A 24,598-nucleotide genomic window follows, 5' to 3' on the forward strand; every position below is an offset into this window, starting at 1 on the left:
CATTTCTTTTAAGGAAGTTTAAATGATGGAGAAAATAAAAAAAGTATTGCATTACTTAATTATCTTTAAAAAATTATTCTGTTTACTGTGACTCTACATAGCTTAATAGTAAACATTAGAATTAAAGAATGGAAAGGAGAATACCCATTATTTTGATTTGTGGTCTATTACTAAAAAAAAACCTTAAAAATTAAAACCACATCAACAGTGAAATGGAAGTTGGATGCAAGCCAGGCGGTCACATTAATTCCTGAGAAACAAACTAACTCAATTTTCAAGTTCATTGGGTTTGTCCTCTAGAGTGTGTCAGCTGAGATGCATGATGGGGAGGACGAGTCTTGTTTTTTTCTGTCAGGTCACAATATTGTAATGTGCCTCCTCGTGTTCTCTGGTAGCTGAATTTTCCCCTGCTGCAAATGGCCTTGTTCAAGTACTTCTGGTGGAAAACTGGCATGCTGGAAAGTCTACCTAGAGTAGGACTGTGACTGTCCCTTCAGCCTCCTGCTAAGACTGTCAGCACAGTCCTGGGCAGCCCCACAGTAATGTCTTTTCCAGAAAGTGTTTAAGTCAATAGTCAGTGTTGTGCATGTTCAGTGTATCTCTGCTGTTTTTGCCACTATAGAGCTATAAGAAATTAAAGCAGAGTTGTGAAGGGGAAAATACAATTTCTACTTTCTTTTGAGTTCAGAGCAGAGAGTTCATTTGTCTTCTCTAACATTTTAATACTCTTAGATTAAATTTCAAGTCAAATATAAATTTGAAATGAAGGATCAAATGGATTTGACTTTTCTGATGTTAAGTATTTTTAGCCATTCCAAAATTGAATTTCTCTATGAGTAAACTAGGTCTGTTTTGTTTTGTTTTGTTTTTCAAATAATCTTGCAAGGCTGCTCCTATCTCACCCAGCCAAGAAGATTGTCAGCTCTCAGGATGGATGCAAGACAGTTTTTCATAAAAGCCAGCATGGCAAGCATGACCCAGTTGATTGAGATGTTATTTTCAGAATGCTTCATCAGATTTTGTTTCCCTCCTTTGTTCCACCTCTCTTCTCAACTGGAAAACAAGTGAGAAAAAATGTAATTCTTCTATTGACTATGCCAACATTTGGACCCAATCTATAGTAAAACGGCCACCCAGAGGGAAAGAAAACCTGTAGCCTAGATATTTGGGCTTTTTCCTGAGAGGCAAGAGGCCAGGGGTCCAGCCCTTCTACCAATGACTGCTCACAATCCTAAAGTGAGATCTTTGCTACAAAAAGGAGGGGACTCAAGTCTTTCTGTTCCCGGTGCCCTCTACTCATTGGAATGTCCCTGATGATTTTTTTGATAAAGTCCTTCTAGCCTCCACATTTGGAAACCTCCTCAGAGAGTCAGTATATTCAGAAACTGCTGGTGGCATATTGCCTAGTATATTTGGTATATTCTGGAAATGCCACCCTGCAAGAAAGTCAGGCTGGAGATCATCTCACATGAAAACATTGATGGCAAGCAGGTATGAAGTTGATGCCAAAGCGTTCAGTGTTATTAATACTGAACATGCCTTAAAACAGAATTAGGCTTACAGGGATTTTGAGTTCAAAAATAGTTATAATGGTTATAGTTTTTAGACATCTCCAATTAACTGTGAGGGATCTAAAGGTCTTAGTTTTGGATATAGTCTGTTAAAGGGACAGCTAGCTACCTAAATCCAAACATCTGTCCTGGTGACCTTGTGTTTATTCTTATTGAATCACTTTTGTAAATAGTACCTAGTGATGTTTTTACTCTTACAGTACTTGTCCCACATAAACTCATTTAAAAATATGAGCACTTCAGTCATTTGGACCTGAAACAGAAATTATAATATTAAACAGTAATTAGAATAAGAGAAATGAAGAAAAGGTTCAGTTTTGGGAGCAGGGACTGAAAATCAGGTGGGCCCTACTTTTAAGGGAATGCCTTGATCACTAATAGATATCATGTAATACTTGGTTTTTCTCTATCCCAAGCCTCCAATTACTCTGTGCAAATATCACTATAGGGAAGAATGAGAAATCATTTGCTTCCCTTCCTCAGCATACTTTGTCAAGAACACTTTTGGAAAACATAGGTTTAAACCTCTTCAGATAGAAGAAAAAATTGAGTCCATGTCTCCCAAATGTGCAGGCTGACATGATCTAGAACAGTACACCAGGGAAAGGGCTGGTTTTCACTTGCCCTGAAGCTGTTAGGAGCTCCTTATTTAGCTGTAAGGAGCTGTTCAGGTGAGGGTCAAGATTCCTGAAAGTAGATGGGTTTTATGCCTTAGGTAACTCAGTTGAGGATTGATGTTTAAAAATGTTTAACTTTGACTCTAAAACCTTTTCATCCCTAGTACTCCAGCTCTCAAATTATTTTGTCAATTTTTTTTTTGAGAGTTGATTCAAGGTTGTCATTGTTATTCTTAGTCTGGACTTAAAAAAATTATTTTTGGTTTTATTTCAAGATCTTAGAAGATCTCAGCTTATCTTACAAGGTTTAACTGATTGTGTTATAAAAGTAAACATACATCTGCAAAGAGAGTACAGGCAGAACAGGTGACACCCATAAAAATTCCTTTCAGATAAGGAGAAGTTTTTCAGGCATTCAATTTCCTGCAATTTTCAGGTACTCCCTTTGTGAACTATGTTAATGAAAGAGTTACTGTCACACTGCGAGACAGAAATTGCATGATTCCATAGAAAAGGAACGAAGTTTTATTTGAAAAAGAAAAGAAAAAAACAAATATTTTCCTAGAGGCATAATTAAATACATGTAATTTTAAAAGGTTATTCCTTTACCAGTGTTTTCTGCTAGATGGATTCACTTTAAAATCTGAAAGGATAAATATAAAACATTGTACTACAAGTTACTCTAAAGATTTCCGTTGCTCCAACAGTGAAAGAGTTTTATAGCAGAAGGACAGGGAGAAAAAAGAACTTCAGGAGTTTGAGGCCAGTGCATGTACTGTTTTGCCATCTGTTTTTGTTTGTTTGCTTGTTTTGGTGTTTATTTTTGTTTTGTTTTTTAATCACTATGGTTTCCGTCTTTTCACTCATCAACTTGCTTACGTAGATTTACATTACCCATTGGAGAACTCCTGTTTTCACTTTATTCCTGCTCATAAGAAAAATCATACTTGTAAGGTGCATCAGAAAACCAAAAAATGAACTTGAAAACCTTGATTTAAATGAAACTACAGCTGTAATTTCATAACTAATGGCTGACAAAGTTGTACTGTGAACTAATAAAAACTTTAATATCCAAAACAACTAAAATCCTTCCTTTACCTCAAATACATTGAAATACAGATATAACTTTCCTTAAAACTATAGAAAAAAATTATTGTTTACATGGATGCAGAATGCTTAAACACACATTTATCTAAGAAGTTTTACATGGACAGCAGATTCTTACACTCATAGAATCGTTTGGGCTGCAAGGGACCTTTAAAGATCACCTAGTCCAACGCCCATGCCATAGGCATATCTTCCACTAGATCAGGTTGCTCAAAGCCCCATCCAACCTGACCTTGAACACTTTCAGTGATGAGACATCCATAACTTCTCTGGGCAACCTGTTGCAGTGCTCACCACCCTCACCATAAAAAATGTATTCCATATATCCATTCTAAATCTACCTTCTTTCATTTTACAGCCATTTCCCCTTGTCCTGTCACTACAGGCCTTGGTAAAAAGTCTTTCTCAATCTTTCTAGTAAACTCCCTTTAGATACTGAAAGGCTGCAAAAATATTCTTATTGTTCTTGAGACAATGTTTTATTTTCAAAAAGTATTATCATTATTTCCACATACAAGTGTTCATAAATCATCAGCCAGGCACAATAAAAACATGATGATGATGCTGATTATGATGGTGATGTCAGGTAGTATTTACATTGGAGTCTGTGAACATATCTACAGGTTAATGAAAGCTGATTCATAATTATCATTCCAAGAAGTGAGGCAGTAAGAAAGGTCTCTGTGCAGGTGCCACATCTAATCCTAACTTACTAGTGAGAAATTAGGAAGCAGAAAACTAAAATATTTTCTGAATTACACCGGAGAAATTCACAGCTTAATTCTGCAGAGGTGTTTAGTTATACTAGACTGACCTGCACGCTTCAGGACCGAACAATGACAGACCTCCAGATTTACTGTGAGACCATCACGTTCAGGAATGCACCAACACACCTTCAAATTCAAAACAACGCAAACTCTTAGCTACCAATTTCTTTGAATACACCATTTTTAATATATGGCAGGGTAACATATGCATTGCATTATTAAGATACAAATACTAATGGAAAAAAAAGGAAAAAGGAAAAAGGAAAGAGGGAAGGGAAGGGAAGGGAAGGGAAGGGAAGGGAAGGGAAGGGAAGGGAAGGGAAGGGAAGGGAAGGGAAGGGAAGGGAAGGGAAGGGAAGGGAAGGAAAGGAAAGGAAAGGAAAGGAAAGGAAAGGAAAGGAAAGGAAAGGGAAATACTTCATCTGCAAGAAATACTAGTGTTGTGTATATATCCAAGTAACAAGCAAAAGTGAGCAGCTAGAACAAGGAAAACAATTACAAAATTATTTTGTCATGAGTATGACTCTTACTATTATTCTTGACACATCATTCAGTGTATGTATATCCAGCAGTTCCTTACCATTCCTCCCATTCTCTGTCCTTGCACAGATCACGCATTTCATCACAGACTAACGTTCAATGATCGCTGGTGGACTGATTTAAAATATGAAGTAGCAGAGTAGTAGACAATGAGATGTCAAGTTTGACTGCCAGTGAAAGACTATCTTGTTGTATTTAAATATTTCAAGATTATGATGGCACCATCAATGTTTCTCCTGCACAAAACAAACAAACAAACAGAGTGCTCGTCCTGGGCCTGTTCCTCTCTGCACCGCAATCTACATCAAGAAGAGTGAAATTGTCTATATCTGTTTTGCACAGAACCTCCCAAACTCTGGCACCCGGCGGTTCCCCATACCTATGCTTCTCTAGGCTTGGAGTCATCTTGCATTTATTGGCATAGTAACTACACAGTAATCAGAAAATACGAATTGAAGAGATCTTCAAAATTAAAGTATAGGGTATATATTAAAACAAATATTAACTTATTATTTGTAACAATTTTATTCTGTGAGATAAGTAAAGAAAATAAATAAAAAAAGGAAATGTCTCTAGTTCATATTCACTGATTAGAAAATTATGTTTCAGAGGATTTAACACAGATGCAGCATCTCTGGCAATCTCTCTCCTAACCTCTTTTGCACATAAGAACAGAACTTCCTCTATGTTCACACTACAGGTAATAACCCTTGTCTGAAGACTAACTTAGGCACAGAAATCGTAGAAGTATTTATTCAGACTGCCTTTCCACGGCTACATTAATAGATGATTTGAAGATGTTGCTGCTGTTTCATTAATTTGCCTGTTGTGAGCTATATCAAATACCAGAGAAAAACATCATTCTTAAATCAATATGTAGGTGTTCAACAAAAGTTTCATACGTGAATTTCAGGGTCAGAATTGTTTAATCCCATCGATCCAACACAAAATGTTTTGAAGAAACAATTTCCAGAGTTTCCATCATCTTCAGTTTTCTCATTACCATGAGAGTTTTCCTCTTCTCACCAGGTCTAGCTTTATTCAGCCTGTTTTATTTATATTCTTTCCCATTTATAAACAGTGCATGCCCAAGTGCCTTGTTTTTAATGAAGTGTAGCAGTAGCATTTGATTGGAATTCAGATAAAGAGCAGATAAATCCGCATCTGTTTTCTGCAAGTTTATATGTACATATATAAAAAATTAAAAATGTAGCTAGATAAAGACCAAAGGCTGGTCTCTGATATCATGACTTACCATTTTTCACTCTGAAATAGAAAGTATTATGGGATCAACAAGGTTCTTATGAGATTCCCCTTACTGTTGAAATAAAAGTATGATGAGATAATCTTTTCTGGAGTCCTTATAAAGAATAATAGGAAGGTTGCATAGAAAAGTCAGAGAAAAATGTGCTTATAAGACTTTAAGAACTTCTTTGTCTTCTGCAAGGTAATTGTAGTAGCACTTTTCATAAGTAGCAGCACATACTATTACTTGTAATATTTCAGTAGTTTGAGACTATCAGCATGTATACAATACGAGGCACTACACGTAATAAGACACAGTTCTTCCCTCAAAAGATTTACAAGTTCACTGAAACCAAGAAACCATTTAACTTTATTTTACAGGTAGAACAGGTGACTTTTCCAAGGGCAAACCAGAGATGCTGGAAGCAAACGAGACCTGCCTCTTATAGCACCCTTAACCAAGTACCATCATAATAATCCACCCATCACTTCAGTACGTCATTAACTTGAGCACTCATTAGTTTAGATTGCAGTGGGATGTACTGCTAAATCCTGCATAAATGTTCTGTTCACTTAATTTGTTGATAAGAGACTCAGCAAAGACCTTTCTGATGTTTTCAAAACATGTGGCAGGTTGAACAGGTGGCGTCGAAGGTGTTCTGGGTTGAGGAAAGGACTAGCTGAGGCTGGCTGGTGCTGAGGAGATGTTCACTCTCCTTTGGCTCAGTGTGTTAAGCAAGCAGGAAATAAGCCAGCTTGCTTATTTAATGTTAGGAGTTTGGGAAGTGCCCTTCTCAGCAGGAGCCTGACCACCGCCAAGCATAACTAGTATCTGTTTAGCAAACAACATGTACCAATACAGATCTCTCAATCTTCTGCTGCATGTGGAGCTTCACACTGAGCCCTCCCCAGGGCATGGCTGCTTTTCTGTCCACTATCCTCAGCATCCCCAGGGTCTTGTCTTTGGCTAGTATTTATGTTCAGAAGCTCTGAAAGCAACGTGACCACTTTATGGATGAAAATAAGAGATTGTTGGCAGTAAGCAACATTGCTTCTCTGACATGACATCAGAGACAATTTTCCTCCTGAGCAGATTCCAGAATCTGCTACCAGCAAGAAGCTGTGGTTTTACCTAGAGCACAATAGCTCTGTGACTGTGTACATGCAACAAGCTGAACTTCTATCTATTGTTTACTTAGCAAATAAGGTCCTAATTAAGAGCCCATTGAAGGCAGTGGGAAGAATACTATTGCCTCAGGATGATTCATTGAATTGTTCTGACATTGTATGTCATTAAGTATAATATATATATAAAATGCTTTAAAAATTATTATTCGAATACAACCTGCAGAAAAACAACATAATTTTTTCTTCTGTCCAAAAATTTTAAAATAACTGACTATAATGTATCCATTTCCAGCAAGCACCAGTGTCAATGACAATTGGTGACAGGTAACTTCAAACACTTTGTTCCTAACCTTAGAAAACTCTTGCTGGAATTATTATAACTCAGACACTAGCAAATGTATCAATCTCTTTTTGTCCAGGTAAAGGATATTCAAAGCCTGACTCCCACATCTCGATACAGACTATATGCTATGAATATGAATATGCAAAAGGGCAAGCAGTAGTTTTGTTTCCAGATTAGCAGAGGGTCTGAGAAACTTCCAAGCAAAGTCACTGCCTGTCCCTGAGGCTTTCTGAAGACTGTGTCTAACCAGCTCCAAGAAAAAAATGTTTCCTGAAGTGAAAAAAACCCCAACAAAACAGAATTATCCAAAGTGACAGAACACCAGACTCAGATAAACCCAGTCATAGCACTTAGTAGATTCCTAGTGTGGTACACTTCTGTTCATGCCGAGCAAGAAGAAGGAAGAGGTCAGTTGTACATTACAGAATTGTAATTTTGCACAGTATCTGCATGAGATCATTTGTTTAATGAAGGCTGTATAAATCTAACAAACATCTTTGTTCAGATGCATTAGACCTATGAAAACTGTGAATACATCTGTGGTTCCACAGGCAGTTCACCACATCTGACAGCTTTGGTGCTGAGCTGCGGAGATCCTGTTTCCCCTCCATTCTCACATACGCTCTCCTCCATCCTACTCCATCGTCCTCCTCTTTCCCTCAGTCCCAATTGCACTGTCCCCCCATATTCCGGTTCTCATTGCACTCCTTGGCTGATTTAACTCATTGAAATGTCAGAAAGCTGTTATTTTTTTTTTCTCCTGGTCTCATTTCCTGCTACTTCAGTGAATTAAACCAGCTCACAGACATGTCTCACAGAGGCTGAAGCCAGCACAAGCTTAGCAGCAGGAGTCTGTGGCCAGGAATGGTGTGGACAGAGAAGCATAGAAGGGGAAAATAACCTGTTTCCAGCAGTGGTGAGCTGTCTGTGCGTGCAGCATTTCAGGGAGCTGTACCCAACTGGTATAGAGCCTTTTGGACTCAGCTTTACATAAAAAGAATAGTGCTTCCACTTTAGTGGTTTGCTGCTGTTAACACCTGTTTAGCAGTGATTTGCAGATAGACTAAATGTACAAGAACAAGTGTTGCTAACAGAGCTGCTTGGGGTATCTGCAGAAACACTCAAAACCACTTCTTCAAGGGTGAACATATTCTCTAACCTCAGTTCTTTTCTTGGATCATCCACAAGGAAACTGGGGATGTTTGCTCAGTGAAAAACTTGGCTGGCCTCCTTACTTTTCTTTTTCTGGATGCTGCCCACCAAAGCACAGTGCAAATACATGAATAGTGAAGTGGCTGATCAGTCTGCAAGCTTGTTGGAGCACATACTTATATGAAAACAAACATTTTCTCCCAATTTGGCAAAGTAAAAATGAATACATACTGAAAAAATGCTGTTTCAAAATCAAGATAAGCAACCTGAGATAACTGTCTAACATCAGCTCAAGAGAAAGTTAAGCACTGGAAATTTTTATTTCCATGTAGCTACACAAGGTCAGACTGTGAAGCCCCCACCTGCAGTTTACCTTGGCTACATATAGAGTGCAGAGTCTCCCTGTGTTTGTAGAGGATGGAGACACGTCAACAGTGAAGATGTTAGTGTAACACAAATATATAATGACTGTTTATTTATTTTAAAGATTGCTTTTTGGGGAAAAAAACCAAAAGCATCGATGTCTATGCAAAGCAGATTGATTTTTCATTTAAAGATTCTAAGAACAGGAAAGAGATAAAACATCCAGATGTAGAGAGGCAGACAGACATGTCTGCCTTTATCAGCTGGAGGCAGAGCAGGAAATACATTATGAAACACCACCATCTACTGGATACCACCATTTGTTCCTTACAAAGGGAGCCCTAAGCTTCTATGCTGAATTAACTTGTCAGACAAGCCTCTGCTTTCGCAGATCTGACACTGCTCATATAGTTATTGGCAGGCCGAGGTTTGTGGACCTTTTCAGCACCAGTCTGGGAAAAGGTTTTCAACATTATGAAAACAAACTCAAAAAATTCAATGTGATATAAGACAGTCTCTGAAATTGTTAATAAGCCATAATGGGAACTTTAAAAAAGAAGGTGGGTGTAGTCAGGCATGGGGGCAACAGTATCCTTTGGGTAATCACCTTGTTTGTGGTATGTTTGTGTAGACACACACACACACGCAGCAGAGTCGCATGGCTGTCCCCCTAGGTAGCTCGTGCTGACTAAAGTTCCATAGTTTTGAACATTACCTGCTCACTCTGTTGGCTGCACAGGTAAAGTTCAATTGTATTTGTGTGATTTTATAGCACCAGGACTAGAAGTGGGGCTCAGAGAGCCTGCTGAGGGCAAAAGACACCAGTGCAGGTTGCACTCCCATCCTGCTGCAGCTGCTGGGCAGAGGACATAAGTCCCTCTGTTCTCATTTAAGGATGGCCCTTTCCTTGCCTGGTGCGCCACCCCTCCTCCCCATTTTTGTCTCTCCCCATCTCCTTTTATCTTCAGGTTTCAGAAAAGCCCCAGCACTGTGGGGCAGTAAGAGGTGATACAAGTAGCCTCCACGGTGGTATAAGAGAGATCTAATGGAGAAGTCCTAAAACTTTGAGGACCCTCCTGTTTCCCTTTGCTTTCTCTAAGGCTTCATTTGGTTGCATTCACACAGCCAGTGACTCAAGCCACCCAAAGTAAATAAATTCTTTAGAGAAATTATTTAGGGGAAGTTGCTGAGCTGTGAGCACCTTGGGATGGACTTGGAAAAAAAAAGCTGCAACAGACATGCAAAGACAAAGAAATTTTCCTTACAACAAGTGACGATTTAAATCCGTGATTGCAATTAGTTGTCAGAATTAATGACTAGATAACTTTGGGAAACAATAAGCCTAAGATTATGGACAGTGCTTCAATGTTCTGATCCTTTAATTCAGGAGTGCCAAACTAATTTTTACCACAAGTGAAATAAATGTAGGAGTAGTTACATTTATACAGTCCTAAAATTACATTCAGTCCTTTGAAGGCAACCACGAGGCTGATGTGGCCCTCAGTGACAATGAGTTTGACACCCCTACTTTAATTCATAGCTATTTCTCTAAAGAAGTCTGTGTAATTGAAAAACTTATCCCTGGATATATCCTTTTAAAAAATATTGACAGTGACAGTGCAAAATGCACAGGAGCTTTCAGTTTAATGCACTGAAAGTTTTTTTTGTTTGAGTGTTTGTTTTTCTGATTTGTGTGGTGGTTTTGTTTGTTATTTGTTTGTTTTTTCTTTTTGGTCAAGAGCAAAATACTTTCAAAAAGTGAACATTGAGATGTGGAAAGGGCCAAAAAACAAACAAGGAAAAGATATCGTTTGAATTTTTGGGAGTTAAAATTATTCATTGTGATGAGTCACATCAGAAATGAAGCTTTGGAAAGAGCTAGATTTGTGTTACATCAAGGCAGAGAGAATGGCAAACAGTGATGATAATGAGAAATTACTGTTTCCTTGTGGAATACAGGTATGTACCATACTGTACTGTACTGTTATTGTACTCTTCGCCTGTTTGGAAAGAAACAGGTGTTAGAGACTACCAGAGAGTCCTGACATCAACATTGTATCAGATTTTCTGTGTAGTTCATTTATCTGGGGAGGACACGGGATGAAACACCTTCCAACACTTATGTAAACCTCATGAAGTTACACAGGAACAGATCAATAACAAATGGTATTTTTGTTGCTGCATTTATCTTCCAAACCTCTTTTGGTTCAACACACAGAATCCCTCAAGTAGATTGTTGAAAACATTCTGTTTCAGTGTGCTGTGTTGGCACCAAAGAAAAGGAACATTGCAGCAAGATGAAATTGTGCAATACCTGAGTGCCAATATAAAAGATAATTCACATGTAAATTATTGAAAAATAATTCTAATGTGCTGCAGAGCACATGTATCTGAGCATTTACTTCAGGCTGTATAACAGAATCTATTGAATTTTGGTGGGATTATGCCATTACAAAATTCACCTAAAACTAAGCAAGACTTCCTAGCCTCTCAGTACAGACAAGGAAGAGAAATAGATTTGTGAGATAATGGACTGGTACAAATTATCCCTGGGAGAAACCTTTTCTTCTCAGCTGACTATAAAGAGACACTGAGGTAGCCAGATTAGGCTCAGAAAACTAGCTCTGAGATAAAGTTAGACAAGGTATCCCATCCCAAATGCCATCATTGCAATTAGACAGAGATACATATACAAGTGCAATATTTTAAAAGGAAAATAATAAAGAAACAGATACATGTGCATATATATTTTAACATTTTTACTTCATAATTTAGATTTCACTCAGTAATAAGCATTATTGATAGGATCACAATTCTCAATGGGCACACCATAAAATGGCAATAAGTATTCCCATGCACTAGCAATGCTGTAATGTCCATGGTACTTATGGCTCCAGCTAGCCCCACTCTGCATCTGCCCCCTTTTGTCTCCCAAAGGCTGAGATCACACATCTTAGGTGGGCTGTCCACCCCAACAGCAGGGAGCTTAAATGTCGGGTCAGATTGTCCACTTGCCATAGTTTTTGGTGTCCCTCCTTTGCTCCAGCAAAAAGCCAGAGCACACAGAGCTGCTGCTCAGAGCGGGTCTGTAGATCTCCAAACAAGACTGAGTAAAGGTGCAATGGTGGGAGAGTCAGTCTCTTAATCCCAGGAATGATGGAATCATAGAATGTCCTGAGTTGGATGAGACTAACAAGGATAATTGAGTCCAACTCCTATTCCTGCATAGGACAACCCCAAAATTCACACTACAAATGTTTAAACTCCTCATTTTGATTGATTCCTCCAGTCTGCACCTCGCAGCTCTCGAGCTACTGTTTGTAGCAAACCTTTCAATTGCGTATGAATTATAGCAAAGGGGACAAGGAGGTCCCAGTGCCCTCTGGCTCACTTTATTCTGCAGCTTGTATCAAACAACAAAGTCAATCAAGAGCTCAAATGTAGAGTTCATTATGAAAAAATGAAAATGATATCCCAGGCAACATAAACCACCCTGGACCTCCCTGATGCCATCTCCCAAGGGTTCAGCTGTCCACAGTACTATTGAGTTTACTGTTAGGAGACGTTAAAACAGTGTTTTCCATCCCTGTGTCTAAGGCACTGCTTAGCAGAAACAAATCTCCTGACTAATACAGGGTGGGAGTCGTGATCCCAGCTTCCTGGGAAAGTTGAAACCTACCTTTCCTTAGCTGTGGCAACAAGTGTTTGAAACACAAATGAGAATCAGATTTAGCCTTTGGGAAAGGGTCTTATTTCTTGTGACATTACTAGCTTAAATATATATATATATATATATATATATATGTTTAGGCAAAATACATAATGTCATGCATTAAAATTGCCACTTCTGACTCCTTAGACAAGTATAGAATATCTACCTGTAACCAACTGAAGTACAGGGATATTCTCCCAATCTGTTGCATTATTTGTGGAGATACTGCTATACTGCTATGCTGATTTGCACACAGTGCAGGGAGAAAAGCAGTCCCTGCTGCAGGAGGATTAGTCCAAGAGTCCATTCGTCTGTGCACATTGAGGCTATAGATGGACAATAACTCAAAACTTGAGTTAGATCCTAGCATGGAATCCAGCTGGTTGTTTCTAGCATGGAATCAGTTTTGAAAATTTTGGAGTTGCAACTCAGAGATGTTTGCTTCAAAGGACTCAGAGCACTTTTCTAGCCATGATAGCCTTGGAAGAGAGTACAAGGATAAGAATTCTAAGCAATAATGAAAGCAGTATGTTTTGTTTATAAGAAATATGATCTTTCCATCAGGATAAATGCTTCTGAGGCTACATTAAACAGAAAGCTAGGAATTAACTCCTTGAGGTTAAAAGAGTGTAAGAGTGTATTTTGTAAGACACCTTTTCAGTTGCCTCAAATCAGCACCTTCACTAGGATGGTGTGATAACTTCTCGTATATAAGGCCCAATAAACAGAAGACAGACTCATGATGATTTGCTTGTGCTGGAGTGAGTACTTCAGAATGCATTAGTGAGGCAAAGGCTCTAGAGAAGTCATGCAAATAAACAAAAATAATATCAAAGGTGTCACTGAAGGAAGAGTTGAAGTCTGACTCAACAGATTAGTAAATGGACTTGAAAATGGAAGCAACATGGTACAAAGATAATGGTAAGAACTGTATGGAAGCAGGTATGGTCTGAAACAAGGTAATGATGGATGAAATAAGTAAGAAGTGTAAAGTTAGAGCAAATGTTTTATTTCCAAGAGTGTGAAGATATCATGATTTTTAAGGAAGTTATAAATAAAATAGCAAAGTGGCAAAGAAAATTACTTGAGGCTGCAAACCTGTGGACAGCTCCTTGAGCTTTTTGGCTGGGTTTGGCAGTCCATGTTGGGAGTTCCAAAGTGCCAGCAAAAATACCGCAGAGGTATCATGCAGGTACCAGAAATATGACATTAAAAACCACTCTGAGAACTCCTTGAGATCAAAGCACGACATAGTAACTGCTGAGTAAGGATACTCTGAGGAATGGAAAATGGTGATATGAAAAGGCAAAACCAAGTTCAAGCAAAGAGAAAAAATAAGTTGAAGAGAGTTGGGTGAGAGGGGCAACACTGGAAGCCACAAGGAGATGCAAGAAACTGGTGCAGTCAGTTTAATCATACTGGTTTGTTTTTAGCAATGGAATGACACAGAATCAGAGAGGACACATGATAACAGTCCTCAAACACTGAAAAAGTGATAAAAAGAGAACAAAAGTAATCGTATTCTTAGACAAAAAAAAAAAGCTCTTGACAGAAACTGAAGGGAGATTGTTTGACACTAATAAACATTTTTCATTGATAGATGATCTGGGTATGATGTGACTCTCCATCACCAGAGATCTGTAAGAACAAGTGAGACAAATAGTTTTGGGAATCATAGGGGTATAATGATATCTGTCTGTAATTCTGCCTTGTTTCCACTGGAAGGGATGGGATGGACAAGATGATCTCTTTTGGTCCGTTAAGTCTTTCAGCCCTATAGTCCAGGACTGTGAAAATAAGACTGAATCAGAGAATAAGCAAAAATTTCAAGAAAGTCAGCAAGAATAAACAGCAGAGGATGAGGTACTGAGCTTGAAGACTGTATGTCCACATTGCGCAGCACACCTACAGCACAAGCACGAATGGGAAGGATACACCCATAATGACAAGATTCACAGGCTGGCTCAGCTGAGCTGCAGGCCCTGTGACTTTGTAAACAGACATGGCACCAACCTCCAACTATAGAAAAGTATTTTCTATAAAGCAAAAAGATTTGGCTGTTTTCTTGCTGCATGAGTGAACAGTTCAAACACTACAATTTCCCTTTGCTTGCCAGGATTAATCTTTTCATCCTATAAATTACTTTAATTGCCAGTGATTTCATATAGAGCACTTTCAAAAAAAATTTAGCTTGTTGAAGAGTCCTGTCTGTCTCCTGTCACAGGAGAATATTTTATATCAAATTTATTGTATGTTACTTATTAAAAAAACACTTATTTCTATTAATTATAGAGTAGATATCCTCTCATGCATGCTGTAAACATTTTGTGTTTGCTTAGGAACACTGAGTTATCCACTTTTCTTTCTTCACTACTGTAAACGTAAACTTAGTTTTTTTACAAAGCTGGTAATACCAGACAACAATCTTTTACTAACTTTGAAAGAACAAGTAGAGCTTGGTTTGTATGAGCCAGAAAAGGTTAGTAGGTCCAAGGAGAACTTCTGTTTACTGAAAAAGCTCTTAAAATCACAGTCAGTTTTAGGTAAAGGTAATTACATCAGTGCCTGCCCTCAGCAGGGACAGGAAGGGACTACAAATGGTTGTTGCCCTGGCTGGGAAACTAGCTGGTCCCTGGACCAGACCCCTGACTAGGTTAATCCCTGTGTTGATGGTGGTTAGAATTCATTAGCGTCATTGAGGATATTCTGACGTCATGGCAAAGGAGAGTCCAGCTCTTATACAACAAATAACCACATTAACTCAGTACTACCAAAAAGACAATGGCACATCGAGTTTTGCTCACAAAAGATTCAACATAATAATTAGCACCTGGGAGTTTTTATTATACTGTAGAAATGCTGATCCTCATGGGACAAATTCTGAAGTACTTGGGCCAGCCAAAAGTCACTGAGAAATCAGAGAGACAAATGTCATTGTACCGTAACCTCAAAACAAAGCCACTGAAACCAGGAGCTGAATTGTCTCCTTGAGCTAGGCTAAGAACTGATGTACTGACAAAACAATGTGTGGACATTGGCATATGGACAAAGTCATGTATAGCATTACATATAAAGTAAGAAGGGGACATAGGAACAGTGAAGAAATGTTTTAATAGAGTAACCAGTAAGGAAGGAAATCTATTTTACACATTTAAGGGAAGAGGTGTCAGTAGAAGCAGCAAAAAATTTGGGCTAAATGCCATTTTTGACTCTAGGACTCTCTTACAGGTCATCCTCATTTCTGAAGTTTCTGATTTTGGCAGATACAGGCTGGGGTTTTGTTAAATACTTGTGTGACAGCTATAGCTGGTAGCTGATCTGATAATATATCTGTGCAGAAGTGGAAGTGCTAATATTCTGCTGCTTTGTGCTGCTGGTGGGATCAATGACTTGAGGTGCAATAGAAAATTTCAAAGACAGTAGAAGGAAGAATAGCTCTTCACAAGCTTTCTGTCTACACTACTTGACGTCTAGAAGAATGCCTCTGACATTCACCTGATACAGCATTTCAGGGCTGCTTGCCACCACAAGCCATGCTACATTTCCCTTACTGAGGAGGAGGACAATGCCCAAGATTTTGCTTTAAAGAGGTTGTGTTAAAACAGTGGATGTTGCAGCGATCACATTAATTTTCCATCCTACTGCCAACTTCATTCCCTAAAAAAGCTGGAATAATATTTCTGTGACTGTCCCCCACAATCTCTCTCAGTCAACATGCTGAAACAGAGCAAAGCAAAGACACATCTGCCAGATCAATGTCATTTATTTGTACAAAATGAAGATGCTTTCTTCCAACATCTACAAAATTACACTGTGAAATAACAAAATACTGACAGTAACAGATGATGCCCAGGAGGGTCCCGCAGCCTGCCAGGCACGGCCAGCTTCTCTTCCTGTCCTTGTGGATGTCCGGAGGCCAATGACAGGAGCAGGGTGCCCGCCAGCATCACTCATCCTCGCCCCGAAGAGATGAGGGGAGCCCCCGCAGCCGTTCCCTCACCTTCGCCACGGTGAGGTGGCAGGCCAAGCGCTGATCCCTCACTCAAGCCAGAGCCAGAGCCGACGGGAGTTAATCATTAAGTCCGTGGCAGATCCGCTTCTGACCAGCTCCCCTGAAACTCCCGGGCCTTCAGCCATGCCCCGTCCCCTCCCGGCCAGGTGCGACCAGCCTGACTGAGCACCGCGGCGGGCGGGGGAGCGGGAGTCAGGGAAACGGAGTAAAGCAAAGACACAAATCGGGTACACGTCCCCGCTGCCACCCGATAACGACCTACGGGACCCCGTCCAAGGCGGAGCCCCCTCCGCGGGCGCGGAGGAGCTGCTGTGAGGAGGGAGTGGCGCCCGCGGTCCCGGCCGCCTCTGCCCGCAGGGGAGCCATGGAGCCTCCCGGGAAGGCGCCGTAGGGCATACCTGTCTCCCGCCGCCACCGCCCCCGCATCGCCTCTCCTCCCCATCACACTGCCGGCGTCGGCGCTTGGCTGACACCGTCTCCCACTGAGGTGCCGAAGCCCCGCACAAACTGCCGGGACTGCCCATGACTCAAACGGCGCCCCCCGCACCCTAAGGCCGCCGCCGCTCCCGCCCTGTCCACTCCCCGCCGCCCATGGGCGCCGCCTGCGCCGCGGCGGGGCAGAGCAGGCGCCGGTGAGGAGCATGGCCAGGGGACCCGAGCAAGAGGACGCCTTCCTGCACCTCCCGGCCGCGCAGGCAGTGCCCGCCGCCGCGCAGGAGGATTGCTACGCGGACTTGGTGGGGCGAAGCTTGCTGCCCTTCCCCGAAGAGGGGCTGTGCGCCACGGCGGGCGCCGAGACGGGGCTCCCGGAGCCGGTGCTGCCCGCCGGCATCAAGTCAGGTAGGAGGTGGGGTGCCGGTAGCGTTCCCTTGTCACCCCGCGGGCAGGGCAGGGCAGGGCAGGGCAGGGCAGGACAGGGCAGGGCAGGGCGAGGCGCGGCGGGCGCCCGAACTGTCGCTGCTGCTCGGGGGCCGGCGGGGACGCAGCGGCGGGCAGGGCGGCCGGTTAAACGGGCGACTGCCGGGGCTGCAGTCGCGTCGGGAGGAGGTAGCGTGCTGCCGGGCCGTAACGATGCCCTTGGGTTTGTCTTTTTGTTCCCCCGCCGGCGCCCAGAAACAGACTTTACCAGCGAAGCCCTCTCCTCGGAAGAAGAGGATGCAGATACTCGCGACGGCGCATTGAAAGCCGCTGACCAGAGCCCGTCTGCGAAGAAGAGCATCACGCAGATCATGAAGGACAAGAAGAAGCAGACGCAGCTCACCCTGCAATGGTAGGGCCCCAGCCGTGAGCCACCGCTGCCTGCCCGGAGCCGCCCCGGAGCGACCGCGCTGCGGGGCCGGCGGTGGCGGAGCCACAGGTCCGACCGCTCGGCGGGGACACTTGCATCTTCCCTGAGCTGACACCGGCAGGATCGAGCTGGTGTGTCCGTCAGGCCCAAAGGGACATTTCTTTAAAGCTGAGCCGGCAAGGAGAGTTACATCTCACAGCTTTTTTAGAGATATTTGTCATTTATGAGATTGTGGCGTGTTGGTGTTTATTTTGTTCGTTTATGGTGGTGTGTTTGTGTTTGTTATTAGTTTTGTTTTATTTTATTTTGGTTTTTAGGTAAGTTTCATCTACAAATAAGGATTACCAGAGGTTTATAAGTTAACAGAAGTCTCTATCACATTTTTGCTATACGTGGCTATTGATGGAACGTAGGAAATCGATTAAACATATAAAAATGTAGAAATGAAACATTACTTAAGAATCATATTTGTGAATGAATGTTTTAATTATCCTTTAAGGCTATGAATGGTAGATTTTCACTGTCTTATAATGTATGTTTTTACATTATATTCTACCATCCATGGAAGCTCTAACTTCGTTTTATCTGGGCAAAAATTAACCAAATAAGAGGTCAGATTCTGGACACATCAATTGATAAGTATTTTTATTAAATCACACTTGAAATTAAGGAGGAGTGCTGTTGAAAGAAATGGGAACTTAGTTACTAAATGCAGAATGTAAATCTAGATTTTTTTTCCTTCTAACTGAAAAATGAGAGTAATCCAAATTACCCAGTTTATTAGTCTAGTTTACATCTGACTTCTGAGTGTAAACTGTAAGGATTTGAATCTGGTGAGTCAGTGCAAAATTATTCGGTATGCAGCATTTACTACACAGTATTTTCTTACAGATTGGTGTAATCTGAGAAATAAATTTGTTGCACATAATCCCAAGAGTAGCAAATAATGTCAACTGATAAAGAAAAGAAACAGAAAAACAGTGAAATACCCAGCTGTTACCAAGAGTTCACTTTAAGTGAAGTGAGACAGTTTTTCACTCCAGTTTTTAAAATTTTACTTAAATGACCATAGCTAGGCATTGTATTCTGTGAATGGACTAGGAAGGTAGATAAAAATGCATCCCATTCAGAAAAAGCCAGTTCTTTGCTTTTCAGTATGGTTTGGTCATGAAACAGTTTCAGGTCCAGTCTGGAAAATAAAAAGCAAAAGCAGGAAGAGACATTAGCCCAAGTATGAAAGATACAATGGGACAGAAGATGCAACTTCAAGCCCCTGTACTATTCACAGGACAGACCTAAACCCAAATCTTTCATAGTCTAGTTAGTGCTCTTATTTTCAGAGCAAGGCTAGCTCTTAGGTGATGATCATTATAAAGCAAAAAAGTCCAGACATTTAAAAAGTCCTATAAGAAAAGGCAGCTGACCACAGGTTTTCCTTATGCTGCAACTAACCAGGGCACCAAGTGTGGAGCCAGTCTGCAGTGTCTGTCTGGTTCAGGAGAAACTCATCTGTGTGCTCTTGTGGAATCCTTCCGTCAAATTAAAACCAAAAAACAAAACAAAACCAGAAGGAAAACAAAACTGGGAGATGTGACATGTTGCTTCTTACTGTGGCAGTTTCTTTCTCTATACAGGCTGGAAGAAAACTACATCGTTTGTGAAGGAGTTTGTTTACCAAGATGCATCCTTTATGCACATTATTTAGACTTCTGCAGAAAAGAAAAGCTGGAACCTGCCTGTGCTGCAACTTTTGGGAAGGTAAAAAGTAAATGTCTTTGTAATATTTTAGCTTAATTATTTGATAGAATCACACTTTAGTATACCTGTGTCAACATTCCTCTCCAATTCACATGATTTTTGTTGCTAATGTACATCATGGAATCAGACTAACTACACTGTTCCATATGTGAAGGGATTTTTGTACATCAGCTTTAGGAGAATAACACTGAAATCCCTTTTGATTTATTGTCATTTCATACAAAAAAAGGCATTTTCTCCTAGAGTTTGTTGTTGTGGTGGTTTGCGTTTGTGGGTTGTTTTTTTGTTTTTGTTTTTTTTTTTGTTGTATGTGTTTGCTTTTTTTTTTCTTTTTTTAGTGTGTATGTTTGTGAGTTTTTTTTCTTTTTTCCTTTTCCTTTTTTCTTCTTTTTTTTTTTTCTTTTTCTTTTTTGATGATGACATTAATAGAGTTCTTCCCACAAAACCAGATCTGACATGGAAGACACTTTTAATTATACTAAAGGCAGTGTAAAGTGAGATGTGACACAAGAAGCAGTACTAGAAGGGGAATAAAAGTTAATAACGCAAAGAGCTCCTGGATGAAAAATTGTTGATTCATCCTCTTTTCTACCCCTCCTTACAATTAACCCTGAAATCATTTAATGAAAGGGAGATGTGAACTCTCCAAATTAAATCCTGAGTAGTTAGTGAAACAAGAAACCAAAAATGCTTCAAGGATCATCTTTTTTTAAACACTACTGATCTAGTCATTGTTCATATATAGCAAAATGCATTAATTTAATTAAATAATAATAATGGATTTAAAATCAAGTTCATAAAATGTTCACTTACTATTTTTTTTCCTCTTCAACTGGATATACTGAAAAAGTCTATGTCTAATTTTGATTACATAGTTTCCATATAAATAAGCAAGACAATAGTTTTCCATTTAAACACTGTTTTGACAGTGGTCTATCTACTAGATGTATCTATTAAATCTACCTCTATTACAGAATTGCTTTCTTACTTAATAAATCTTTGTCTTAAACATCATTCTTTGCAAAAAGAGTAGGATTTTTTTTAGAGCACTGATCTCAATCTCGGAAGTCCACTGACAGAATGGTTTGCTTGACTTGAATTAAATCACACAACATGAATTCTTTATGTGCAGCATAGAGCTAACAGAAACTTTCATACGGTTTCAGTGAGTGTAAATAAATCTAAGACTGTCCAGCACTTTGATAGTGGGGGACACAGAAGTACCTGTGAGGCAAATATTTGCTTGCTTTAACCTTCAGATCACACTTTTCAAATCAAAAATCAATTTATTTTTAGTTGTTTGACTTTGAAAACAGAAAAGGTAGAGGGCATATCTTTCCCTGGTTCTGTTTACATCTCTGACGCAAAAGATACAGCTGTACTTCAAGGACCTGAATGAAATAGGATCCTGGTGAAGAAAACGAGATTTTAAATTGTAGAAGTGAAAACAGAAAGGAATAACAGGTGGGAAGGGTGGGAAGGAATTAATGAGTGGGAAGACTGGAGGTACACAGCGAAGTGTACAAGGGTGGAAGAACCCCTGCAGTATAAAACGTGCTTCATTTTTTATGTTGTGACATAAGTGTTGCAAATATTTATTGATGGACTGCATCAAACCATATATTTACACTACAATTTTTTCTGTGAACAGATTGCTAAGAACCTACCCCAGTGCTAGAAATTAATACAGTTATTTTCTCTTCAGACCATTCGCCAGAAGTTCCCTCTCCTTACCACAAGGCGGCTTGGAACAAGGGGCCATTCAAAGTAAGGCACAGTTATCTGTGTATCCACTCTTAGAATCCATTCTAGGAATTGCATGTATTTCCATGTCTCCATAATATATACTAATTGGCAGGGGGGTTAAGTTGTCTATATAATAATGTGGATTAAACACACTATAGAAAACCGTTGTCTTAAACTGAGAAGAAAATATACGTCTGTTCTTTGTTGTGGGTAATGTATAAGAACTCTGAAAAGTACACAACCTATAGTGCAGCCATTTCATAAATATTGTATCCAATCAACTTGTACATTTGATCTGTGGAATCGTAGGCTGTAGGAATAGACCATAGATAATTATGTATCAGCTGGTTCCGGCATTATGTTTTTGCCATTATAAAGTTATTGTGAAACTGTGGTGAACGGTGGCAACAAGATATTTCCTCACATGAGCCCTCTCTTCTACATCCTGATATCAAGACTGCTGAGGAAGGACTGATGAATTGTCCTCATTCGAATTTTTTTAAATTTTTTTTTTCAATAGGGGAATACTACTTCTAAGAAAATGAAAACCTGTGTGGTATATTGATGTAAGGAATTAGAGAAGTCAGAATAATGCTCTAGGGTATTGCTAGTGTCAGCCTGTGAGTTAGGTATTTCTATAAAACTTCAGTCCCTGTTTGGGGAGTCCCAAATACAACAGTTTTCTGTATTGCCTGAAATCAAGATTGGCTCTGACCTTTTCTGAGTGTTGTTCTTTAAACTATTATTTCAGTGTTTATCAATATTCGGTTTTAAAAAGTATTTAAACCTAAATAGTGTGCCCATATCATTCCACAGAAAATAGGAGTAGTTAGACAATTTTGTTCTTTTAAACTAATTCTCTGAAATCTTAACGGATTTCAGTCCAAATCAAATATAGACCAGATCCTTATCTGTATATTTCTATAGATTTCAAAATAGGTTTTCCTAAAAGTAAGACATTGCTATAAGGAACAAATTAGGATAGATTTTGTGTCCAGCTTTCTGTGTATACACAGAAGTTAAACATTTAGTATTAATACCTGTATTTTTGGAGATGCATGCCTTTAAATATTTGAGTAGCCCCAGGATCAAAAATGTGTGTATGTACTTACTGAATAAGATTCACAAAACTATCCTTGACTTATGGGAGAAACACAAACAGTTGATGGCTTACTGAAACAAAACTAAAGCTCAGAAAATTAGCCAAGAAACATGTTGCTAACAAATAAGATAGAAACCCAGAATACTGGTAGTAATAGAAGAAACTCAAAAATTCTGTCTGTTTGGGAAAACTCTTTATTTTGAATGATGTAGCCTTGAAAGACAAAGTTACTCTTGTATTTCAGAAATCTATAAGCAAAACTCAAAATTAAAGGAGATTGAAAAGTGATAAAAACCTATGAGACTGTGGTTTTCCTAAGTGCTCTGCAACATACTAGGAATGTCTGAAAGATACATTGTTTACTTTCATAAATTTGGGGGGTTGTTTCATGTTGTTATGCTTGATTTTCTCCCTGTATCATGTATCTGTATAATTGAAGGCATAGTAAGTTGATGTCTATTAAGTAAAGGAGTATGTTTCAAATCTAGTATTTTACTTGGAAATGTAGCTATAAAATTAATTGCACTGGGACATGCGCCACTCTATTGCCCTTTACTTTAAGACATTTAACGGTATTAGCACAGAAGTACCTCATACCCAATAGTTCTTGAGCAAATCTCATATCTTTACTGACCTTGGTAGTACTATGTGCCATATTTTCATATGGATTAACTGTTCCTGAACAATTTCCTCAGAGGGATGAGGTATAAGCAGGTTTTGGTTGAACATATGGTGTTTGTTTCTACCTTTTTTTTTTATTGGACTTTTCCTCAGACCTCTCCTCTGCAATTCTCATTTCTACTAAGATACATTTGCATTGTTCTTGCTGTGCAAAAAAGGACCTCACAAAAGGCACACAGGACAATATCTTCAGGTTAGAGGGTGAATGTAACAGCAAGTAGCCATAGAGAAGTGACAGTATAAACAATAATATCTGATTATCTATCTATCTCTGATGTTGTGGAACATATTACCCTCAGAATCACGGACTCACTGAACAAAGTAACAAATTAGTTTCTATTTTCACCAGGTAGCAGTTGGGCACATAAATATAATTTATGGAAGTATTTCCATTAAATTAATAAGCAAATTAATGGACTGTTCATCAGTTTTGGTAAATGACTAGTTACCCTCTGCTTTTATATCAGCATGGGGTCTAAATATTGTAAGCTGTTTCAGTGTGCAAAAAACCTGGATTATTTGGACTAGTAAGAGACACTTCTTGCTAGCAATTAAATCATATTTTTTAAAGCATGCTAGCTTTGATTATTGTCCAGGACTCTACTGAGTCAGATGCTACAAAAAAGTGAAAGGAAAAGGACAATTCCTCTCCAATGGAATTATTGTTCTCATATTGCAAAGTAGAGCTAACTCTCCAGGAATAAAGTCCCTTACTGGACACTGCATGCAGACACAGTGAAATATTGATACAGCCTGGCTATGTTCAGGAGAAAGCAAAGAAAATCAGTTCCCTCTTCCACTATCTTCAAGGTGACAGAAATTGTGTTTCTCCCACACTGAAACAAGGCATTCTCATGAGTATGAATTGGATTTGAGAAAGATCTGCTGTTCTAAGGTGTGGGGTGCAGGTGCTGCTCTAAGGTGCAAGATAGATACACACATATTAGTTCATTCTCTGATTCCAAGAAGCATTTGTCATCTCCAGTTTTGGGCAAAGGAGAGACATAAAAACGGGTCTAAGAAATCCTGGAACTTTGATCCTCAGAGTGTCTCTCTGTGTCTTTACATCCAACAAGCCATTTGTACAAAAGTGTCAATACTAAAACACTCATTTAAACACTTGACAAAGAAGGTACAACATGTTGGATGCAATTTTGTTTACAAAATTCATTCATGTCTCATCCCCATGCTAATCACTCCAGACTGCTCAATGTAGGGGAAGTTTTCTACATCCCTGGTGACTGGGAGAAGGCCCAGCACAATAAACACATCAAACTGCTCTTAAATTAGTATTTCATAATCAGCAGTTGTCCGTGCAGCAGGTTCTGAATCTACCTTTTTCCACAGGTAATGTTGAACATACTGTGATGGCTGCTAGAACTCAGTTCTAATCTTCATGGTACATGAATTACCTGGAGCAGCTATTGGGGAAAATGTACATACTGCTCAGATGATACAGAGAGAAG

The 24,598-nt window shown here is 39.6% G+C and overlaps 1 protein-coding gene across 1 annotated transcript in view; it reads left to right on the forward strand.

Annotated features, from left to right (window-relative positions):
* Positions 1 to 17,198: 17,198 nt before the first annotated feature.
* RFX6 (regulatory factor X6) overlaps positions 17,199 to 24,598 on the forward strand; it is a gene marked incomplete at both ends in the record, with an annotated part of 35,662 nt that continues 28,262 nt past the window's right edge. Inside the window, 4 exons of the mRNA XM_080343025.1 lie at positions 17,199 to 17,397; positions 17,671 to 17,827; positions 19,480 to 19,603; positions 21,309 to 21,370. Coding sequence (XP_080199151.1) covers positions 17,199 to 17,397; positions 17,671 to 17,827; positions 19,480 to 19,603; positions 21,309 to 21,370 — 542 coding nt within the window. The remainder of the gene's footprint in view (positions 17,398 to 17,670; positions 17,828 to 19,479; positions 19,604 to 21,308; positions 21,371 to 24,598) is intronic.

The sequence above is a fragment of the Nesoenas mayeri genome (genome assembly GCF_963082525.1).
Source record: "Nesoenas mayeri genome assembly, chromosome: 3".
In the NCBI taxonomy this organism is placed as follows: Eukaryota; Metazoa; Chordata; class Aves; order Columbiformes; family Columbidae; genus Nesoenas; species Nesoenas mayeri.